At 35.5% G+C, this 22,321-nt stretch overlaps 1 protein-coding gene across 3 annotated transcripts in view; it reads right to left on the bottom strand.

The window, feature by feature from the left end:
• Positions 1–893: 893 nt before the first annotated feature.
• The window catches only part of B4 (imaginal disc development protein B4), a 34,127-nt gene continuing 12,699 nt past the window's right edge, over positions 894–22,321 (bottom strand). The window contains exons 5-6 of one of the 3 annotated variants that reach the window (XR_001848265.1): positions 3,716–6,595; positions 894–2,350 (exon numbers count right to left, since the gene is read on the bottom strand). Coding sequence is in view for 1 of the 3 variants with exons in the window: in XM_017622173.1 (XP_017477662.1) it covers positions 3,966–6,595 (2,630 nt within the window). In the remaining 2 variants the exon portion in view is untranslated. Of the gene's footprint in view, positions 2,351–3,389; positions 6,596–22,321 lie in introns of those variants that run through there. The other 2 variants (XR_001848266.1, XM_017622173.1) reach the window with 2 other exon arrangements.

Genomic DNA, 22,321 nt, shown 5'->3' with positions numbered 1-22,321 from the left:
ATTTTTCATAAATTTATCACCGCTTTTTACAGGAAATTTAACTTAAACATATTAATTTTTTATATATACAGCAAAAAATGTATACTCAAATTTCGTTTAAGGTTATGTTTGTGAGTAATTTATTTTTCTGCATTAGTTTTCTTGTTGCTTTTATTTAAAATTACATTTTGAGTTGTCATTTCTACTATTCTTCGTCGGCCTTTGACGTAATTTACAAAATTATAAATAAAAAAGTTAAATTGTTTCTAAATTTTAAACAAATTTCTTGCTTGGATACAAATGTTTTTGAATTTAATAAATTTATGTGTTTTTCAATTAGGTTTTCTTATACTAAATTAAATTTTTGGCAAATTTAATTATTTTGCAAATTTTATTTAAAAATTTTTTTTCACACCCAACATTGCTTTAGCATTTGCTGCGGCTAACAAAACTTGACCTCATTTCCACATTCAATCACCCTTTTCTCTTTATTCTTAAATATTTATTTACAGCTAAAATTAAAAATTTATTTCTTCTACACTAATTTAATACTTTACACAATCTACATTTGAATGTAGCTGATTTGTTGTTTGATTCAGTTTTTTCTTAGTAAGTTTGCAGCAAAACCAAAAATATTTCTCGGATTTTTTTTTTCAGAAATATTTCACCGTTATTTCTTCCTCAGCTGGATTGTTCATGTCTTTTCCGCTGTTTTCTTCTTCTTTTCTTCTATCTTACAAATTTGATTTTGTTCTATTCGATTCGTGTTGAGATGAAATGACTGCTTTCAACGTGCTCTGCACTTTCGGTAATACTTTTGTTTGATTCTTCTTTTATTCTCTTTTTTTCTCTTCTTAGTCTATGTATGTCAAATGCTTTCTTGTATGTGTTCTTAAATGTAATGAGCGTTCTACTATAGTACTCGATCCTAGATGATTTTTAAAATTCCAAAGATTATCTGTTGTTCGCTGCCCTGTAATGGTTCTACAGTTGAAAATACGTATTTTTTTATATTTTATTTTTTGAACATTTAGTATTAGAATTTCTGAAATAAAATTCACTCAATGAAAACATTATTTCACCACACAAAAAGACAAATCAGAAATTTCGGTTGTACTGAGCCTAAAAACACTTGAAAAGTAGAAAGCCTTTGGAAAGCTCTAACCTAAACACAAAACCTTAAAATCAGCGATGGGCAGAGAGCTTTTACTCTGCACGTGACTATACAAAATGTATAGAAAGCTTAATATATATAAGCGACTATAAACTATTCACACGCACTTATTGAACGAGAAAACGAGTTTAAAAATACCATGCATAATCGATAATCAACTAACAGTCGTTTATCTACTACTAGTCAACACTCGCAATAGGGGTGAATGACTTTTTCAACCATTACTGGAAGCCTTGGCGTAAACATACGCTCGTATGATATGCAGCTTTCACAAAATTAAAAGCTTTCACAAAAAATCTGTCATTTCAAATGATTTTCAGTTTCTGAAAGTAAGCAACGACCAGAGAGAGCTTTTCGTCGTGATTGGTATATGAACAGATTTTACTAAAGCCCAGAGCTTACAAAAATATGAAATCAAGTGAATGCTTAAATTCGAAAAGAGTCTAAAAATGCCTGAAAACTAGAATTAGGCATTGGAATCGCATTGACACACTCCAAAGAATTCAAGCTTACGAATTTTTTAAGTTCAAGGTAGCAGAAAATTTATCGAAATGAATGAAAGTTCATTAAAATTGTCAAAACGTGTTTAAAAGCTGCGGAAAGCTTTACGTGATTCCCGAATGCTTTCATGGCTAAACATTTTTATTTACAGCTTTCACCAGAAAACAAGCTTTCACCCAAATCCATAGTTTTTAAATATAAGATAATGATTACGTACAGTTTCTTAAAGCCTTGCCCAAGCTCTTTTTGAAAGATTTCACAAGAAACCAAGCTTTCAATCAAATACTAAAGTTCCAAAATTATACTCTCAAAAACTACTCCCCCTGGTTATTACTACAGAAAATAAAAAAGCTCACTTACCTTTCTGGTTAAATCAGGCTTTTACACTTTCTTGACTAACTTAAGCAAACTGTTAATTTTTCATTACAGGTCAGCGAAAATTGTGTTGATTGCAGATTTTTGAATTTCGAAAAATTAGAGTTTTGTGCAAAGTATTCATAAATTGTCTGGTTGATGCTCGTATTATTTAGTGGATGAAGTGAATTGTGATTAATGGTTTTTGTTCTTGATACATTTTTTGTGCTGCTACAAATTAGTGAATTATTTTTGTATGTATTTATTTACAAATATTTGTTTTTTTTTGCAGGTGAAGTTGATTGCTGTGCTTTTGTTTTTCTAATATCTGTACCAATGAGCCTGTAAAATTTCAATTGATTTATGTATTAATTTAAGTCGATTAACTGACCTAATTGTGAGTGTGAGATATGTTAATCGGTTTTCTTAGATTAATCGATTAATCGTTTTAGCTGAGATACTGAGATATATTGATGAATACACAACTTAGTGATTCGACGATTTACAACAAATATGATAGCCGGTTTATTTTAATATGACTGCTTAAAAACTGTTGCGTAGATCGATTAATCGTTTAAAATGCAAGTGAGTGAGTTGTATGAGTATATTCTTAGTGAAATCTTATTTTTGCATGTATACGTAAATTTTTAATTGCTAATTTTTGAAATACTAATATTTAGTAATGCCTTTTAATTTTTGTTTCTAATTTACTCAAATGCCTTTTTGTTGCTTATACTGAAGTAAGCTTAATACTATTTGCATGAATATTTCATTAAATTTTGTTTTAATACTAATTTGCGCGATTCATTTTGATTGGCGTTTATGCCCTCTATGAGTTGTATGCTTTTGAGAGTTTATTGTAAAGTTATATTTTACTCGTGCTGTGGCTTTTTGAAATGATTTTTTAAATTGAAATACTGTTTTAAACAAAGAGTGTTGAATAACAGTGAGTATGTGAGAAATTCAGAAATCCTTCCAGCGACCTTTTGATAAATGAGCACACTTGGAACCTTGTGCTTCAAGCTTAAAAGGCTTTCGAAACGTGGCACTTATTTCATTGCTAGTATAGAGAGCTTTCCATTTCACACTGTGTATATAGAAAGTTTAAAATTAAAAAGCTCGACACAGGTGGCTATGAGGTGCCCTACACTGGCCTACAACAGTGGTGTCCATGTCTATGCATTGGAATCGGAGATTTTTTAGGTTGAAGCTTTTAAGTGGGCATTTTCCAACGACATACAAAACTATTTAAAAATCTACCTTGAAAGGAGCGGTATTGCTATAAAGCAGCGATGGGCAGAGAGAGATTTTTCTCAGAACGCGCCTATACAAAATGTATAAAAAGCTTAAAGCGGGCAAGGCAGCGCCCATAACCGCTATAAAGATATAATTTTTTTTTGCGACGCGAAGCCGCGGCCAAGATGAACTCTCAGGCAAAAATGCTTGTCGGTTCTGAAAGATTTCTGAAAACTTTTTGATATACATATGAGTCCAAAACAATTTAAAATAGTTTTCAAACAAATTTCGATTTGCGACCTTCGACAAAATGACTTTTTGAAGTAAATAACTTTCTCAAGACACACAAATATTAAAAATTATATTATCCTATTAGACACCAGACAGTACAAGAATTAACTCAACTCTTTACCAACAACATTTAAGTAAAGCCATATTTATGAGCTATTATTTTAACTGTATCAAAAGTACCTTTCAAACGCACCTTTCATGTCATTTAGAAAACCCTAAACATCACAATGCTGTTTAATCTTTCGAGCAGTTCGAATCTTACTTATGTAATAGTAAATTAAATTCAATCACTCCTTTTGGTGCACCCCTAGCTGAGCACACTTGCTGAGCAATGCTCGTCAGCGGCCGCATTGATTCAGTAGAACCCCTTGCCGCTGCTCACCATACTCAACACCGTTGCACCCAATTTCCAACTAAATCACATTAGTCATCATTTCAATGTATTGTAAATGTTATCGGCCACCTCCTCCAGTTCGTTGGCGATGCTAGCAGCTGTAGCCCCAATATTGCCGCTGGTATTGTGCGTTTCATAGGCTGTCGGTGTGTTACCCTCCAGTGCCACTGTAGTGACATGCTCGCGACTCTTGCTACTGCCCGCCTTGCTGTGACGCTTGCCACGTTCACGTTGTTTTTCGTTGCCAAGCGGCTCGTCGCCCAAATAAACGGTGTGATAGCTCACTGGACTGACAGAGTTGCAATTGACTTGTACCCGACTAATCGCCAAGGCGGTGGGTGCCGAAGCGTTGACAACAGTTTGTCCACTTGTTGACTTACTCAGAGCGCTGCCGCTGGTTTGGATACTGTTCGGTTGAGCAGTACGCTCAATCGCTGTGTATGTGAGCGAGGCATAGTCGCCGTAGTCGTCGGAAATCCGCGTGGAATGTGTATCGCCGGAGAAGGTGTCACGTGTAGTTGAACTGCAAATGCCACCCATGGCCGAGACGGTGGTGCCAGCGGTCGCTGCTGCTGAGACTGATGTTATGCCCGCCGCGTGATGACTAATATTGTCGTGACAAATTTCCGCATAGATATTCTCTTTGTTGTAGTCGATCATATTGAGCGCCTGACAGATGTTGCCTGTTGGATTGTCCGATGCTGATTCGTCGCTCGAGAGCACCAGCGAATCGCGCACGCTTGAATAGGGCAGATCATCGATCAGGCTGGTGGGTGTGAGCGGTGAGGCGAGCGCCGAATGGTGGCCCAAAATGCCAAGACTGTTGGCAACGCCGGCGTTACCAGCGAGTAGTGAAAGTCCACCGGCAGCGCGTCTGCCTGTCACCGGCTCGCCAATGTTGAAGTCCAGACGCCTGTCAGCGACGGCTGCTGGCTTTCCAGCTACGCTACTACTGCCATTGTGCTTTAGCTGCGCCATCGAGCGTTTGTTGTCATGTAGCTGCATCTTTTGTGGCAACGAAAAGTTCAGCAGTTGATGCAGGCTCGAGGAGGATTTGCTGTACTGGCGCGTTTTGACGTGGAACTCATTGTATAGCTTCTCAGTTATGAATGACTGTGGTATCAGGTCCTGGTTATCAAGGTCCTCCAGGTCGGTGCCCGCTTCGGAGATGGTATCGCTTGGCAGCAAGTCGGGCTTGCGTGCCGCAGCGCCGCCGCTAATGAGCTCGATATCCTGCAGCGACATAGACTTTGTTATCATTTTATTGCCACTCGTCTCTACCTTTCTCAGTTTCTCATCAATGGTTGCCAATGTGGTGGTCTCCGTATCTGAGCAGCCGATATCCGAAGCGCCACCACTTGGTTCGGAAACAGATTCATGCGCATCATGAGTTTGCGCATTTGGCTTGTCACCGAAACGTTCCTGCAACAGCTTTGACATATCCGAATAGCGCTCCATGCTCATGCGCTTCGCCTGCACGTCCAATTCGTAGGAGGTCAACGTGTGCGCAGCGTGCTTGTCTTGCTTGCGGAACCACTTTTTCTTTGTCGACTGGAAAACTTTCATTTTCTCGGTAATGCGGTTTGCACTGCTCGCCGCGCTTTCGAAAGCTGCCTGCGCTGCAACTTCTTTCGCCTCCAGATTGGCGAGGTCGGATTTGCTAAGAAATATAATTGAGTCTTCCTTCTCATGCGCCGGAATTGTGGTCTTCTCTCGTCGCAACAGCTTAGGCAAATGCAGTGGCTTGAGAATTTTCAAACCTTCGCCACGGCTCTTGGAACCCGAGCGCTCCGGACGGTGCAATATTTCCACTTCAATCATCTTTAAGAACTGATCACAATTAAATTGACAAAATTTGAGTATATTTTGCACATTGGGATTGGCGAGCATGCGTTGTTCGCTTTCGAAACCGAGTGAGCTCTTCAACAAATTCATCTCTTTGGACAGATGCAGCTTGCGTAAGTGTAGTGGACTCTGCACCTCCACATCCTCAATGGGACAGGCAATCACCACATTTTCGGTGGTTATGTGTGTGATGCACACATTTTCGGGTATCGCGCTATTGCAGCCATGTGGACCGGAAATGTAGCGCAGTGTCAGCGGCAATTCGCGCTGTGGCGTTATCAACGCCGTTATGCGATGTACGCAATCCGGATTGGCCTTTTTATTCGTCTCGTTTCCGATGCCGCCAAGCTTTTGTAATATTTGTGGTATGCCTGGCTCGATTTCATAGAATTTGCCCTTTGTGGAGAGCGAGACGTACAACACCTGCCGGTTCTCGTTCAACAGCTGTGCATAGCGGCCCTTTTCTTTTTCACGGCCATGATTGTTATTCGATTTTGCGGTCACACTACCGGTACAACCGATCGTATTGGAGTGGTCTTGCTTGCCATCCTCGAAAACGGCTAGCAGTCGGAATACTTGACCACCCCGTGCCGTAGTCTTCACATATTGTGGTCGATTGTTGGTCGGTGGTGGCGGTGGTTGGGTGTACATGGGTAGGCAACTTTCAGCGGGTGGGTTATTGACGTTGGGCTGGGACTCGGTAAAGGCGGGCATATTGTCGACTGAAACGAATTTGTACACACGTTCGCGTACGAGCTGTATTAAGGAAGTGTAGAGGGTCGCCGTTGCTGTGCCCTTGTCATTGAGCAGAGAAAAGTAGCCTGAAAAGAGAGAAATGAGGAAAGTGTTAAATGTGATGCTCTACAAGAAGGTGTTTTAAGATAGAAAAATTCGTGTACTAAAAACTTCTTGGCGGAATTTTTCAACTTTTGAAATGATAATGTTGAAGGAAATACCTAAACACAAAATTTAGCCGGTAGGTGGCGCGAAGATCTAAAGTTTGAAAACCTGCATTAATGGTCCGACTTAGTTTATATTTAGAATAAACATGTATGTACATACATTAGGGCAGGTCAGTTTTTTTACTATGCGAGTATAGGATTCTAATTCTAAGCAAATTTACTGAAGAAAGTATGGGCCTTTGCAAAATAGGTTTCGAAGCAAATGTGAAAATGTTTACTGTTGCGCTGTTGCGAAAAATATAAATGTAGAAATGGATTGCTCATACCAAAAAACCCTTATAGCATGTTTTTGTACAAAATTAAGGAATTTTTTACGACCCTACAGCAAAATGCTAAGAGATCTATTTTCGAAATTTAGCAAACTCCAAATTCAGATTCCGAAATTCGAATAACTGCACAAAAAATTTTGGCATTTGTTAACTTTTTATTTGTTTTTTGTATTAACAACTAATTAAAGCTTGCCTTAAAAAAATTCTTTTTTCAATTACTTGTTTTTTTTTTTTCGCTTCGGTCGGTGTTGTAATGAACAGCATACATACATACATACGCATGGTTTTGGAGGGTAAGTTAAATTTTTTGTGTCGATTTTTCGCAAAGGTTTCAGAGATAGACTTAAGTCTTAAGTTTATAATCAAAAACATAACTTAACTGAGAAAGAATTAACAAATCTACTTAAAATTATTTCATTTCTACTCTCTATTCCAACAAATTTGGCATTCACGGGAAGAAATTGTCTAGCACTTAAAAATCCTTTTTAATTTTTCTTTTAAATAAAATACTATATTTATTTGAACGGTGCTATATTTCTTCCAATTTTTTTGAAAAAGTACTATAAATATCTTAGAAAATGTTGGCAACCCTAGTTACAACCGACAAGTTTTGCGACTCAAGGGCGGGTATCTTTGGTATTTTAGTCAGTAATACGGGTATCCAAGAATATGTATCATATCAGGAAATTTTTTCAGCTTGCTAGTTTTAGATTTTGTAATTTTTTTTGGCCAGTTAAATTTGTTGGTAAAATTTTTTCCTTAATAGCTCACCAAAGACTCCATATGCCATTATCAATGCAGGGGAGACCTTTCAACAACTCCATTAAATATGAGGCTGCTGTTTGAACTGCATTAAGTAATTTGCAATTAGCACGTAAAATGGAAATGTTTAATGGGGCAGAAATATGAAAGAACCGGAGCAAAGAGATTATATTTGAAGGGGAAGGGTAACTTTAAGCCGCTTGCCTACGGGCCAATAACTACTAAAATTAGTAACAATATGTATGTACATTAGGATGGTCATTAAAACATTTATTGAACGACTTTTTTCAGTGTCACCCTCTCAATCGGTAATACCACGGTCACAAATATCACATATACGTTTTGGTCCCAATTAGAGACGCTTAAGGCGTTTCGTCGTACGGATTCCTCTATAGGGACTCAAAAAATTTAAATTAACTTTTTTTTCATCTAGTACTCAAAATCGATACTAACATAGTCCAGTGGTTGCGATTGGAGTCGGTTAAAAAGATGAAAAAAAATTATCTAAATTTTTTGAGTCTCCATACAGGAATCTGAACCTTGCCCAAAGAGAGAGACCAAAATTTAGTTATCCTCGACTATAGTAGCATCGACTTAGTGTTTGGGGCTTAGGAAATCTGATGTAAAAATTTTATTCCTATATTTAAGGAGCACCCTAATGTACATAAATATATACTTACTCGTAGTAAGTACGGGAAGAACAGTTGTTGGTTAAACTTTAAGGCCGCGTTGGTACAAATGGAGGGTCATGTCACTAATGAGCCAATATGTTTCAAAGTTTACGAAGAGGTACGCACCGCACAAGTATGTATGTATATGCGTGCACGTACATACGAATGTAATACGAGTATTTACTACGTTGCACTATGTTGTAGTTGTTGTACGTGCGTGCGGCATGTAGCGCAGAGAATATTTGATAAGGACTCTGGGATATTTTTGAAGTGCTAACCACCGCTGAAAGGAATCGGTATATCGTTGAGTATCAACTCGTTGCATACGAGTATTATATGTACAGACTTATTATATACTTTTATTTTATATCAATTAACGAGGTGGATTTAATTGCTCAAACATTTGCTGACTTTTCGCCAGTGTATATAATAAATAATGTGCGCGTAAATTCTTGATGGTGCTACTTATTTTCAGGGGAAAGTGGTAAGCTTAAAATGGCCACCATGGCAGAAGAAATGTGTTCGCAAGTACACCACTGTCAACTCTTCAACCAGCCAGCTTCCTACATTCAATCGTATTTTGTAGTATACAGAGACGGCCGGGGGAGGGGTCAAGCATTCTCCGATAAATTTTGATCTCACTGTAGGTGAGTATAAGGTCTATAGGCCAGTCGCTTGGCTATCAAAATAGAACGTCTAATTGAAGTAGGCTTGGAAGTCAAGGCTTGAGGCTGAAGGAAAGTTTATGAGAAAATAGGTCCCCTTCAGCTCTAGTGCACAGTTGCTGCCACACTCTTATTGACCGTTGGGAAGATGCCAGTAGAGAGGAGCCACTTGGAAGTAGCACCGCAATGTATACACCGATTTCGAGTTTCGCTAGGTAAATTTTAATCCTTAAAATTTTCTTTGAGGAACCAAAGAACAGTGTAGACTCAACACAAAAAAATAAATTCCAGTGCTTCATAGCAAAGCGTCGTGACCGCTCAAGCGTGAGCAGAGGGCCAAGAAACAGAAACTGAAGAAAGTGTGTTTTAGCGTTAAAAATTTATTATAGACTAAGAAATTTTATCAAGACAACTAGGCAAGTGTGAACACCCACAATGAAGCGCAAAGAAATTGAAGATTTTTGCTTATTTTGGCTTAGTATTGCATACTTTTAGGCGATTAGGTTATGTGGTGACTATAACTTCATTTCTTATGGTTCTAGATGTAAACATTTATGCCTAGCAGGGCCATTCTAGCAACTGGCTTTCAATTCTGGCAAATATCTTGAAAGCTTTTTTTATCTTTCAAAAGACTGATTTAAAAATCTGCTAACGAGCGTCTTAGCGTTTTTCTGTTTGTGTTTTACCAATAAGTTTTCTAAAAATTAAACGAAATTTAAAAATATATACATCTTTTTAAAATAAAAATTTAAAAGAAAATTTAATTAAAAAAGGAAACAAAAAATTCAACTGAAAAAAGAAAAAGGAACAATAAAATAAGTTTCTAAAAATTAAAAAAAAAAAATAAAAAATATGCTTCTTCTTATAACAACAAAATCTAAATATTAAAATAAAAAAAATAAAAAATTACTGAAAAGAGAAAAAATGAACAACAAACAAGTTCTCAAAAATTTATTACAATTAAAAAAAATATTATTTCTTTTAATACAATAAAGTCAAAAAATTAAATTTCAAAAAAGTTTATAAAAATTTTTTTTTAGATAAAACTGTACATATGTTTTTTAAACAAAAGATAAAAAAATTTGATAAATACATAAGAAAAAAGGTTTTTAAAAATTGGGTGAAATTAAAAAAAAATTTAACAATAAAAAGTAAAAATTAAAAAACAAAATTAAATAAAATAAGTTTCTATAAATTTTATTGGATTAAAAAACTGTCAATTTTTTTAACAATAAAATCCGCTGCTCGAGGACTCGAACTCGGATCTCTCGAACTGCACGCCAGTGGTGCTCACTCGGCCAATTCGACTGTTAGAACAGCGTGAGGAAAATGATATGCAAGTGCTTTCGGTCAAAGGAGCTTTTCACCATGAAAGTTGGCAAGAGAGCTTATTCTGTAAGGCTTTTGTGCCAGAATAAACCAAAACTTTCAAACTATGTCTTACAAAATATATTTAACTATCATAGTGATAGGTCAGGAAGTACTTTGTTCAAAAGATTTTTTTTCCCTTGTTAGCTTTTAATTTGCATATTAATTTGATATGACAAAAAAGCTCAGTATATGTACCCACATATGCAAGGAAATTCAAATCAGCTACAGTCACGCATCCTTCCTCGCGACCGAAAGCTTGCACTATTTTTTCGTTTTTCCACAGCGAAATTTTTATTTAAATATTTATGCAGAATAGCACAAATAAAAGTGCATCAAAAAGAAACTTAAAATACTTCTCTACGTTCTTTCTCGCTCAGGGCACTTACTCACACACAAAGTAAGTGCATAAATAATAATATTTTAATTGCATTTGATTGCATTAAGAAAAAAAAAAAAGTAAATGAAACCAGAAACCGCACAAAGCGCCAGACTAGCAGCAGTCAGGAGATACTCAACTTTTACTGCATGTCACATGCATATACACACATACATATTTTGATATCCTTTCATGCATTCATTTCTACATTTTCGCATTAAATAAGTTTGTGAAGTCCTTCGTTTTTACTTTTCCACTTTATTTCATACTTTTAAATGACAAATAAATACGCGTATGAACTGCGCATAGAGCTGAGCAACGAAAATTGCAAGAAAAATGCGTAGCTATAGAATGCCACTGAAAATTGGTAGGAAAAATTGCGGCAAGTGGCGAAAATAAAATCAAAGAATGTTGGAAATGAATGCCAAAGAGATTCCATTTGTGCATTTATTTTTTATATTGTTGCGAAATTGCATTTTTTGCACAATGATTTTTGCTTGCCAACGATGGGCAATGACTGCGGGCGTAAATGATACGCCCAAATGAAGATTGGAATGATGCGTTGCGCTTTGTCGCTTTTTTCTCAAAGTGAAATTGCAGCGCTTTATGCGAGAAAGCTGCGTGTCAAAAAAAAAAGCTGCTGCTGCGAGAATATCAGTCGGTCATTGGAAGATTATCTTCCGAAGATAGTACGCTCCCTTCCTTAAAGGACATGCCATTCTCACTGGGCTGCTGCAGTATTAAAACTGGCACTTAAAAAGACTTCAACTTCAGATGCTGTTAGTTTTGAACCGAGAAAAATAATCTTGAAAAACTTAAATGCAGCTAGTTTTTAGAAGACATTTAGCACGCTCCCTAGAAGAAGAATCACTTGGTTAAATAAGTACATCCCTATGTATGTACATATGTAAGTACGCATGCATTTATATGTAGCTGCCTGCGAGGGATGACTCCATTCAAAATCAAACACGAAAGCATTTTTCGACGAGGAGCTTTTTTTTTTTAAATGCAAAGCAAAACACTTGGAGTGAGAAATGCCTTAAAAACCAAACCGAAATTTTTTACTACTAAAAAGTTTCGCCCTTGAAATATGAACTTTTTTTAAACGATGACAGACAGAAAGTTGTGCAACTGTCACTGCAAACATTACGCAATTTTCGCTTGCTGAATTTTTTACGCAAAAATTTTGTCATCATTTCAGACAGTTTTCTGGTTTTTTCTGCATCTGTATGTCTAAATATGTATGTGTATTTCAGTTTGTTATGTCAATAGAAGTTTGTTAATTCTCTGCAAACAATGCAAACAAAAATATTTTTCACACTGCATAAATTAAAAAGCGCAATAGCCGTGGAAAAATATGTTAAAAGAGAACTCTGTAAAGCGTAACAAATTTGTTATGAAAAAAAAAATATTTGGCGTTTTTCTTATCGGTACCTCTAAATTAGGGTAATTGGCTACACTGGATCACAGTTCGGTTTTAAAATTTGAAAACCTGTTCCTTTAAAGTAATTAAGCGACCAATGAAAAAAATCTATGGATAAATAAGAAAGTAATGGGTGATCAAATGAAAATTTGCAAGGATTTTTTCTTATGTAATATGAGCAGAATAGAACGTGACTCAAGTGTACTTGGCGTATGAGTAACATTCTTTCCTGCTCATTTTTCATACAAAACATCTTTGCGCATTTTGATTTCACCCCTCATTCCTTCTTTATTTATCCATTGGTTTTTTTTCGTTAGGAGCTTGCTTTTTTTGTAAAAAAACAAATATAAAATATAAAAAGTTGGCACGAAATTTGCTATTTATTAATTTGTTCCCCGTTCAAATTTAATTTTTTTTTAATTTTTTCATCGAAAAAAAAACAAAAAAAAAAACTTTGGAAAAATTTCTTTTCAATTTTTAATTTTTCTTCAGAGTTGGAAACGGCCCTTATAATCCGAGCCATATACAAAAGTATCAAAGTTTCAACTTTAAAAAAATTCAACAAATTTTCATCAAAATTACCAACTTTTTAATATAAATTTCTAGAAAATTTTCGGGTAAGTAGCACAAAAAAAAATAAAAATCAACGTGAACTTTCAGTCGTTAGACTTCGTTATAATATATGTATATATAATGGGCTATAAAACTGCATACACGACAATTTTCTAAAAGTTCAGCAAAAAGGTAAAATTTGTTAACATTTTAAAACTTCAATTTATATGTTTTTATGACAAGGAAAATATTTTTATGAAAAAGTAAAAAAAAAAAACAACTTGAAAAACTTTTCGAATATTAAAAAAAAACGAGTAATTTTTAAGCACAAAAGCAACAAGTTGTAAAAATTTAGGAATACCGTTAATTTATTCATGATCCAATGTTCGAAACTAAACCAAATTAGTATGGGTCCACCCTTCGAGGTACACCATTTCAGATAATAAAGAAAAAAAAAATGTATCAAAACTGTTAACTTGGTTTAACCCTTTGTTTAGCGCTGAAAAAACTGGCATTACCTGCCGTTCGGTTCCATTGTACCCCTAAGTAACAAATAATAATAATAAAGTAATAATGTTGGTCCGACGACTCTAGCTGGTAGTTTCCGCTAGATTTACAATAGCAATACCAATTATTAAAAAAAAAAATTACAAGATGAAAAAAGTATAGACTGCATAAAAATAAGCAAAGTAAAGAAGTTACATAGCTCAAAAGCATCAGATATTGATATTAGAACACAATAAAATCTCAGTAGGGTGGATTGGACCCGGCCGGTAGACAAAGAGTTTAAGTTATCTGGTAACATACGTACAAAAATAACCCGATTCTGATCGAAAATTCGAAAAAATTTTTTTTGCTCTTTTCCCTTTAATCCGCAGAAGGTTTTCATGTTCACAAAAAAATTCGTTCCAAAATAAATCATCTTACCACCCTATCGGAAAAATCAACACGCAAAACAAAAAACTTTACAAGTTTAAGTAGATCGTATCTTCACGTTATCTCAACAGCCGCTGTAGCCGAGTGGATGCGTGTTCGACTAACAACTGTTGGTCGCGAGTTCAAATCCTGGCGCAAGGGCGTTTTTCTTCTTTTGTTTTTTTTTTTCTATTTATAGATCTATAAAGCGATACGCGACACATTATTTTAGGGTATCAATGATCTCCTCGCTTGTAACTCATTACATTTGCCTGCTGGGTTAATATTCAGAGTACATTTCTGAAACGTGGTACACTGCTGTGGCTCTGTCGCCAGAGATCTGCCTTTGCCCCTCTCCTAGGCCAGAACACTTTGAGATACATATAATGAAATTAGTGTGACCACAACTTTACATCAAAGTTCTCAATAAATTATGAACGCGTGAATTAGACTATTATGCAGCAACTATCATAGTGATTTATAGTTTTGCTTAAGTCGACTTAAACAGTTTTTGCGTTTCAATCTTGGTACGAATGTATGTCATACACACATGTGCATATTTCGTACTTATTTATGATTTATGCATCATACATACTATGTAAATTATGTCATGATCGTATGCATTCACATAACTAAGTACCTGCTAGTAGTCACTGTGGTTTTTAGAACTCTGCCTAATCAAATCATATATGCAACTATATAAATAAGTATGCTTGTATACGCTTTCAGCTTACATCTGTTACATACGTAATAAATCAAATTAGTTGCTGTGCAAAACTAACCACAAAAACATAGTTAATGCCACACGCTGCAAATGTAAAGATTTACCAACATATGCACATGCATACATATGCATGTAGTTAGCTCTAACAAATTTCACTGCACGTTTGCTTTTTTACATAAATAATTTTATAAAATTCTAATTGTAGAGCTTCTGTTAGGTGTCACTTTGCCGACACTGTTTTGCCATGACACACCCAAATGACAGCTTAACAAGAAACAAAAAAAAAAAAGTCCACTTAATTTATGCACATCGCTAACATATGCGTAGGGATTATTAATTATGAAATTTTCATTTGAACTCTTATTATAGATTATATCTGTATTCGCAAGTATTGATATGAAATCCCTATTTCACATACATATGTATGTATATATTTATTTACAATAGTTGAAAGTAAGCAGCTTAAATGCAAAGCCTTCATAAATCATGCTTGTGAAAATGAGTATTTTCTATTTCACAAATAATTGCCATGACATACTTATATACATATGTATTTACTTGTGGTAGTGGACATTAAAAATTGTATACATATATGGTTCGTTTAGGCCGGCGCGTATAGAAAATTCCATATCTCCACACGTAGACATAGTTCTCGCTCTGAGAGTGTGTTCCAGAATGGAATTACCTAAACCGGAGTTCGTTTACAACGAGAAAATCACGGTAATAGCCTGTTAAACCACTTGCTATCCTAAATGAAATTAAGGAGATCCAGAAGTTACATCTCCGCTATCTTTATCAGACCGGTGAAGAAGCGTGACTTCAGATGTGCGAGTCGTCTCGACTAAAGGGCTGGATATGTATACAAAAAGTTGCGGATTTCTTCTTCCTCATTCTCATCGCGGCAGTTTTTATAGAGAGACACGTAAGTATACGCCACCGCCATTAAGCTCTTGCTGAAGATCCATTGAGTTTCAGAAAGTGTTTCGTCCTTTTCCACAATGACTTTAAGCTCATCACAATCATCTTGTTTGTTCTATGGGCATTTCGGGGCAACATCGAGCTATCTTATCAGCCGCCTCGTAACCTTGTCTATTTCTGCATCCAAGAAGCCAGCAAAGAGTGACGCAGAGAGGGCTCATATGAGGTGCAAATTCACCACATAACTCCCGTAGAATACTCTTTTTTTGGGATCGTATAACTTAGAATGCCGCTTAACTATCGGATGATGCTTTTCCAGCTGGAATAGGCCATATAGTATAAACTATGCCATAAAGCTTAGCCTAGAAGATGCCGCTACCGTTTGTCAGAAGAAACTGCAGCTCTCGGAGTAGAGTTCGGTTTCAGTTCCTCCATCTCACAACTCTCAGAGTAGATGGATACACCGGCATCTGCCATTATCTCGATGTCTTTTTATTTCTCCCAGTGTTGGATAAAAGCAGCAATAATAATTGGAAGAGCGCAGAGTCTCGCAAGCCTCGGTATATCAGACACCATGAGAAGCACACCAAAAGAAGGGCTGAACATGGTCTTTTACTTGAAGTCTCCACAAGTATTCGTAACAGATGCAGCCGCAAAAGGGGAATTGAAGAATACGCCATAGCCGTAACCAAAGACCTTTGGATCAATCGGGACGACAATGTAATCTCAAGATCCTTGTGGCCGAGACTCAATAAGAGTCGTACTGAGGAACTATTGGCACTGAACAAATCTGCTGTTAGGTTTCTTACCGACGTCATTACAGGGCACTGTGTTTAGCACCAATTCTCCATCGATGGCGTATACCAAGAAGCTACCTCTGCAGAACTTGCCGGGATAAGGATGAAGAGGAATCGATTCACCACTTCTTATGTCAATGCCCAGCTCTCCATATAAGACCACCCAGGGGATTCCGCGTAAGTGGAATTACGGGCCTGACAAACCCGGGGTACACACTGCCAATTGGTACCGAAATGCTTGCATGCTTGCAGTTATAAGGTTCGCCAATATCTGCAGTACAGCTTGACTGCTACTACAGACACGCAAGGTCGCCACCACTTAGTACATGGCCTTCAGGATTGCAAATATATCTTATTATGGTCTTCCATGTATCTTTAGCTTTTAATCAGACCGTGGTCATAAGGGTTATGGTGATATTCTCCATTGTTTTTCAAAAGTCGTTCTGTAAGTGCAGCAAGCTGCTAGTACACAAGCTCCGACTTAAGTGAGAAATTCATAGGAATATGGAAAGGGTCTGAGGAAAACATTTTCGCCAATGCTAAACAAAAATCAAGATTAATAAAAATAAACGCTCGAGTTCTTATTTATGTATGTGTAAACATGTATTTGAGCGATCTTAAAGCAGTAAAAAGGAGTGCAGTTGCACTTAGGTATAACGACCGTTTGATTTTGTAATTTACGAAAGAGGCTAAGTGTGTACGAGTGGGCGGCAGACTACTACAAATTACAAGCAACAAATAAAAAAGCCTTTGCTGCGTTGTCGGAGCCTTAAAAGCATCATAAACATAAGCATAATTTGTCGTAATAATTTGTAGATATGTATGTATGTATGTATGTAGCTACGAGTATGAATGCAGGCTTGTAATTGCCACAGCATGTGGTCAGCAAAGGCGAAGTAAATAGAAAGGTGACGAACGGAGATGGTAGGTAGGTGGTTAGCAAGTTTGCACGCTGATGCGATAAGTAGATGGGTTTTGTGGGTGTACTACACATCACTGCAGTCTCAAGAAGACGTGTGACGTTAGCAGCGGTGTTGTTTTTTTTTTTTTTTGCTGTTGCTTTAGCCAACACTTGGCGCCAAATTAATATTGCAATTTGCAAACAACTACGACAGCTATTATAAAGCAACTTAAACACACAATCGCACAGAGTTGCACACAGAAGCGCACACCTCTCCTCAGTGTCTCAATGCCGCGTAAGCACAAATAAAAGCTTATAAGCAAAGCGAAACGCGCAAATACAATAAACGTTTATTAGACGCGCTGCGGCTTGTGTTAAATGGCCAGCTGCACTTGCCAAGTTGCAGCAAGTTGCACAAATTAAGTAACCGCTGTTGCATGAACACACTTGAGCATTTTTAATACATATGTATGTATGTGTGTGTGTATTTATTATAGAGTTGGTGGCATTGTCGCGACTGCACACAGTTACATATGTACATACTTGTTTGTGTTCGGGCGGGTTGTGGGCACATTAGTGATGGAATAAATATTTGGGTAATGCTTTTAGCGAAATGTCAACTACAGCCATAAATGGTGGTTATGGTTGGCGATAATATGGAAACGTTTTAATTGTTCGCGTGCTTATAATGAAATATAAAGTAATAGAAAAAGGACTTGAATGTATTCCAGTGAAGAGCTGAAAGAGAGAGAAAAGTAAGGACATTGATTTTCGTTTCATCTAAGTCTGTTTCCTTATTTTCACATGGAAAGTAATAAACTAGTATTTGTTTAAAGACCCGAGAATCAATTAATAGTTCCTCATTTTATAAGGTTGACTTCGGTATATATATATATATGTGTATACCTCTTAAAAACACCAAAATGCATAGCAGCTCCCATTTGCCTGAAAGATCAGACTTCCTGTGGGAAAACCACGAAGTGTATATTATATATATATTTCAAGCGGAGATCTATGTTATAAGCCTGTGTGCAGGGATGAGTCCTGTGCGAAAATATTTCAATGCGATCTTCATTTCCATGGAATAAAATTGTCATTGGTTCTCGAGTGGATAGAGAAACTAAGTGCCATGGCGGCCAACATCAGGTTCATCTCTGGGAAATGTGGAGACAGACAAGCTTGCCAATTGCCAAGTAGGTAAATAATGCTTAACAGAACTTAATACGCAACAGATCTACGAATAGCTTGGGAGAGCGGAGGGAATCAAAAGAGTTTTTAAAATCTTTCAAGCTTTCAAGCTTTCTAGATAGGAATTATACTCTTCACACGACAAGATTGAATCTATGGCAAGCTTTTAAAGGCTTTATATATATGCTGCAGTATACAATTTGATGTTCTCTTTTCATTCTTTCAGTTCAATTGTCAATTCTGGAACCAATTTTAAAAGCTCTTTACTGTCTTCCGAAAAACTGATTGAAAAATCTGCCAACAAGAAGGTCTTAAAATAGCAAAAAATTATGTATATTTTTCTAACTAAACTAATAAGTAAAATCAAATTAATTTTTTTTCTTCAAACCACAAAATCTAAAACTTAAATTAGAAAAAGGAAAAGTTAAATAAAAAAGAAGAAAGTAGTACATACTTAAAAGTTAATTAAACAAATTAATATTTTTATTTTTGAAACAAAACAGGAAAACAAAAAAAAAGAAACAAAATAAAACAAAATAAGATCCTTAAAATTTAATGAAATAAAAAAATGCAATTTCTTTTTAAAACAAGAAAATCTAAAGATTAAAAGAAAATAAGAAAACCAAGTTTAATTAAAAAGGGGGAAAAATAATAAAATACGTTTCTAAAAATTAAATAAACACAAATACATTTTTTTAAACAGTAAAATCTAAAAATTAAAAGTAAATTTTCTAAAAAAGCAAAAAAAAAGAAAAAAATAATAAGTTGCTAAAAACTAAATGAAATTTAAAAAATATTATTTCTAACACTATATTATTAAAAGAAAAATAATTTAACAGAAAAACTAATTAAATTTAAAAAAAATATACAAAAAATAAGTTTGTAAAAATCAAATGAAATTACGAAATATATATATTTTTCTTTTTAAAACAATAAAATCTAAAACTTTTAAGAAAATTGAATTAAAAAAGAAAAAATGTAACGTAAAAAAAGAAAAAAAAAACGCCACTGACCTAGGACTCGAACTGTGCTTTGCTCATTCGGCCGTTGCCACTGTTGTAGCATCTCATGCTAAATGATATACAAGTGCTTTCCAGCGAAAGCATTTCTTTGGCGCCAGCTGATAAATTATACAGAGAGCTTTTAAAAGCTTTTGCCTTCTATCTGTCCATTACTGGCTTAAAGCGGTGAAGATTAGAGAAACTTTTACTTTGAACGTGTTCACTAACCTGCATTGAAAGATATGTATTTGAAAGGAGCCCCTACGGATTAATTTTTGCTCCATCACAGATCAAAATTTCTATTAATCTATGTTGCATTCCTGAGATAAATAATTTGTTAATACTTATTTGAATTCAGTTTACTTTTGATGTATGTTGAAACGAATCACCGCCATTCGTTGCCAATATTGGTTTAAGCACAAACCGGTTTCAGCATTGGCAAGGAATGAGGGAAATTCGTACCAGAATGCATCATCTATTTATCCTGCCGCAAAAAGCAACTAACATTTCAACTTCCCTGCTAAGGTCTAGAAAAAAGAAGTCTGATGAAGAGATGTGGTGATCTCCGAAATAGCTGCTATAACTTCTACCGCTTAGACTTTGTTGCTTTTCAATTTTTCCTAATAAACAATCGTGGTACAAAGCTCAATAAAAATATTAAAAATAAAACTAATACTACGTTCAAATTGACGACTTAAACATGTTAAATGAGCTAGAACCAGTGTTCGTAAACAAGTTAAATCGCATGCAATTGTTGCTGGAAACTGAACCAGTTAAATCATTTAACTCGTTTGAAAACCAGTTCAGCGCAGAGTTGTATCAGAAAGCTTTCTGCTTCAGCCAATCAGAAAACCAAAAGCTTTCATTTGACACGCCAATGTTCAAAAAATTAATATTTTTAAAAATATTAAAAATTAAAAACTATCAAAAATATCAAAATTGTATGCATGTCTGCCCGCCAAAAAAGAGGCCAAGGCTGTAATTAGTTATTGTCCATCAGGTCTCATCGTACGCAGAGATAAATAGTGCATACGTACTAAACATTTTGAAGTCTCTAAGTAAACCATATGCGTTAATATCATGAAGCATAAATCAAATTTAAACACAAAAAATTGATTTTGAATATTTTTTTTTTTAATTTTTATTTGAAATTAAAGAACCGTCAAAGTTAACTCCAAATATTCAATATGGACGATTGTGTTTTACAAAAAGCTCTTTTTCATTTAACAAGTTAAATGGGGCCAATTTGAACGTAATATAACATTTAAATTTTCTTGATATTTCGAAAACCTTTAAAGTAGATACATATTACTAAAATGTTTTTCGTTTTTTTTTTACTAAATAAAGGAATATTTTCTATCTCAACCAGCGGTCAGTATCTTGCTTTTATTATGCTTATATTTTTATCTAATATTTTCAAATACAAGGCACTAGAAATATTTCGCGGATTTTCTATTGGAAATTCTGGTGCATTAGTTTTAATTTGCGTATTTATTTCAAATGCAATATTTTTGGTTTATTTATTTAATAAAGCTCGGGCAAAAACTATATTTCCGTTGCATTTATCTCAAATATTATTGCAACATCACGATCGAAAATGTGCAAAGAATCAACGAAATAACCACAAACGTATGACGCTATGTAAATATGTGTGCACATGCACGAGCGAAAATTCCCTGTAGAGAAGTGGATTGTTGACAAACTAAAGCAAGTCTCGTGGACAGGAAATTCGATGTATCGGTTCGAAATGGGCAGAAGAGCATTGTTGAGCTAAAATAAAGAATGAGAAGGAGCAAGCCGAAGCTGATATCATTAAATTTCTCGTAATCTCTTCAAAATTCTTTGCTTTCGGGTACGAGGCTTCGAAGCAGATGATATATGGCTAGAGTAGAGATGGGCGCGGGATATCGAACCCCACGGGACCCACGGTACTAAATTAAAAAATAGCATGGCTGGGCGGTAAAAATTAGAAAGCGGGACTTCCAAAAAAATTCGGAAAATCTTCTTTAAAAATATTATATGAAATTAGTAGTTTTTAATGTACTTAATACTTATATGTGTGTGGGATAAAACATAATGGAGTGACGGCATAAAGTCGAATATAAACAAGATGATTCCGGAAAGAAAGCAGTATCGCTTCAAAGATCGCTAAGAAGTTGTATCACGCAAGGAGCGGAATAAAAATTACACTCAAAAACACTGAATGATCCAAATATAGCTAAATGGGACCAGGTGTTCTAGCCAGAATTCTTTCTGAGTCATTGAACTTTTCCCAAGCGGTGTGTATGTTCATAGAAATGTACATGGCAGTGTGTATATACCATAGGTACCATGTCTATGACGACAAATGTGGCTATATATGCAGACCAGCAGCAAAGCCGAATAAATTCCATAATATCAAAGTGTGATTGTGTAAACAATAATGTTATAATATAGCAACAATAGCTGCCAAGAGCAGCAACACAAACAAGAAGCAGCACTAAGAGAAAACAACACCAAAAACAAAACAACACAGATACATAACATCGGCTCAGCAACATTTTACCAAAACTTTGGCATTATAGTATTATCGTGGCTAATAACGCGGAATAACTATAACGCATTTTATACGAATACAAATACATTAGTGGCAATAGTAGACTCGTACAACCATAATAACAACAATAAGAACGTGTTACTTATATTTACTAGATAACAACACCGGTGGCAACAACGACATCAACATATCCCTGCAGGGAAACCGCAGACTGGAGAATTTCTAGTTCCGTACTAGATCTTTATCGCCAAAAACGAACTAGTGCGATAGTAACTAGATCACTACCAGTCCAAAATCGGCGAAAAGTGGTACTAATTTTTTCACTTTTTTCGCTAGAAATATATATATATATAAAGTTATTCGTCAGAACTGGTTCGAAGCTATAGAAAAAAAAGGAATACAAAACGAACTAGATCTTATCTGCCGAATTTAAAACTTCTTCGGAACTATCGAAAAAGGGATGCAGCTGGGGGGAGGCGGGCAATTGACACTTCCTAGGACATCGCCATGTTAAAT

This window comes from Rhagoletis zephyria, unplaced genomic scaffold (assembly GCF_001687245.7).
Source record: "Rhagoletis zephyria isolate East Lansing unplaced genomic scaffold, Rhagoletis_zephyria_1.1 Rzeph_scaffold_00046, whole genome shotgun sequence".
Taxonomy (NCBI): Eukaryota; Metazoa; Arthropoda; class Insecta; order Diptera; family Tephritidae; genus Rhagoletis; species Rhagoletis zephyria.
The sequence above is the reverse complement of the archived record's forward strand: the minus strand, read 5'-3'. Positions and strand labels throughout refer to the sequence as shown.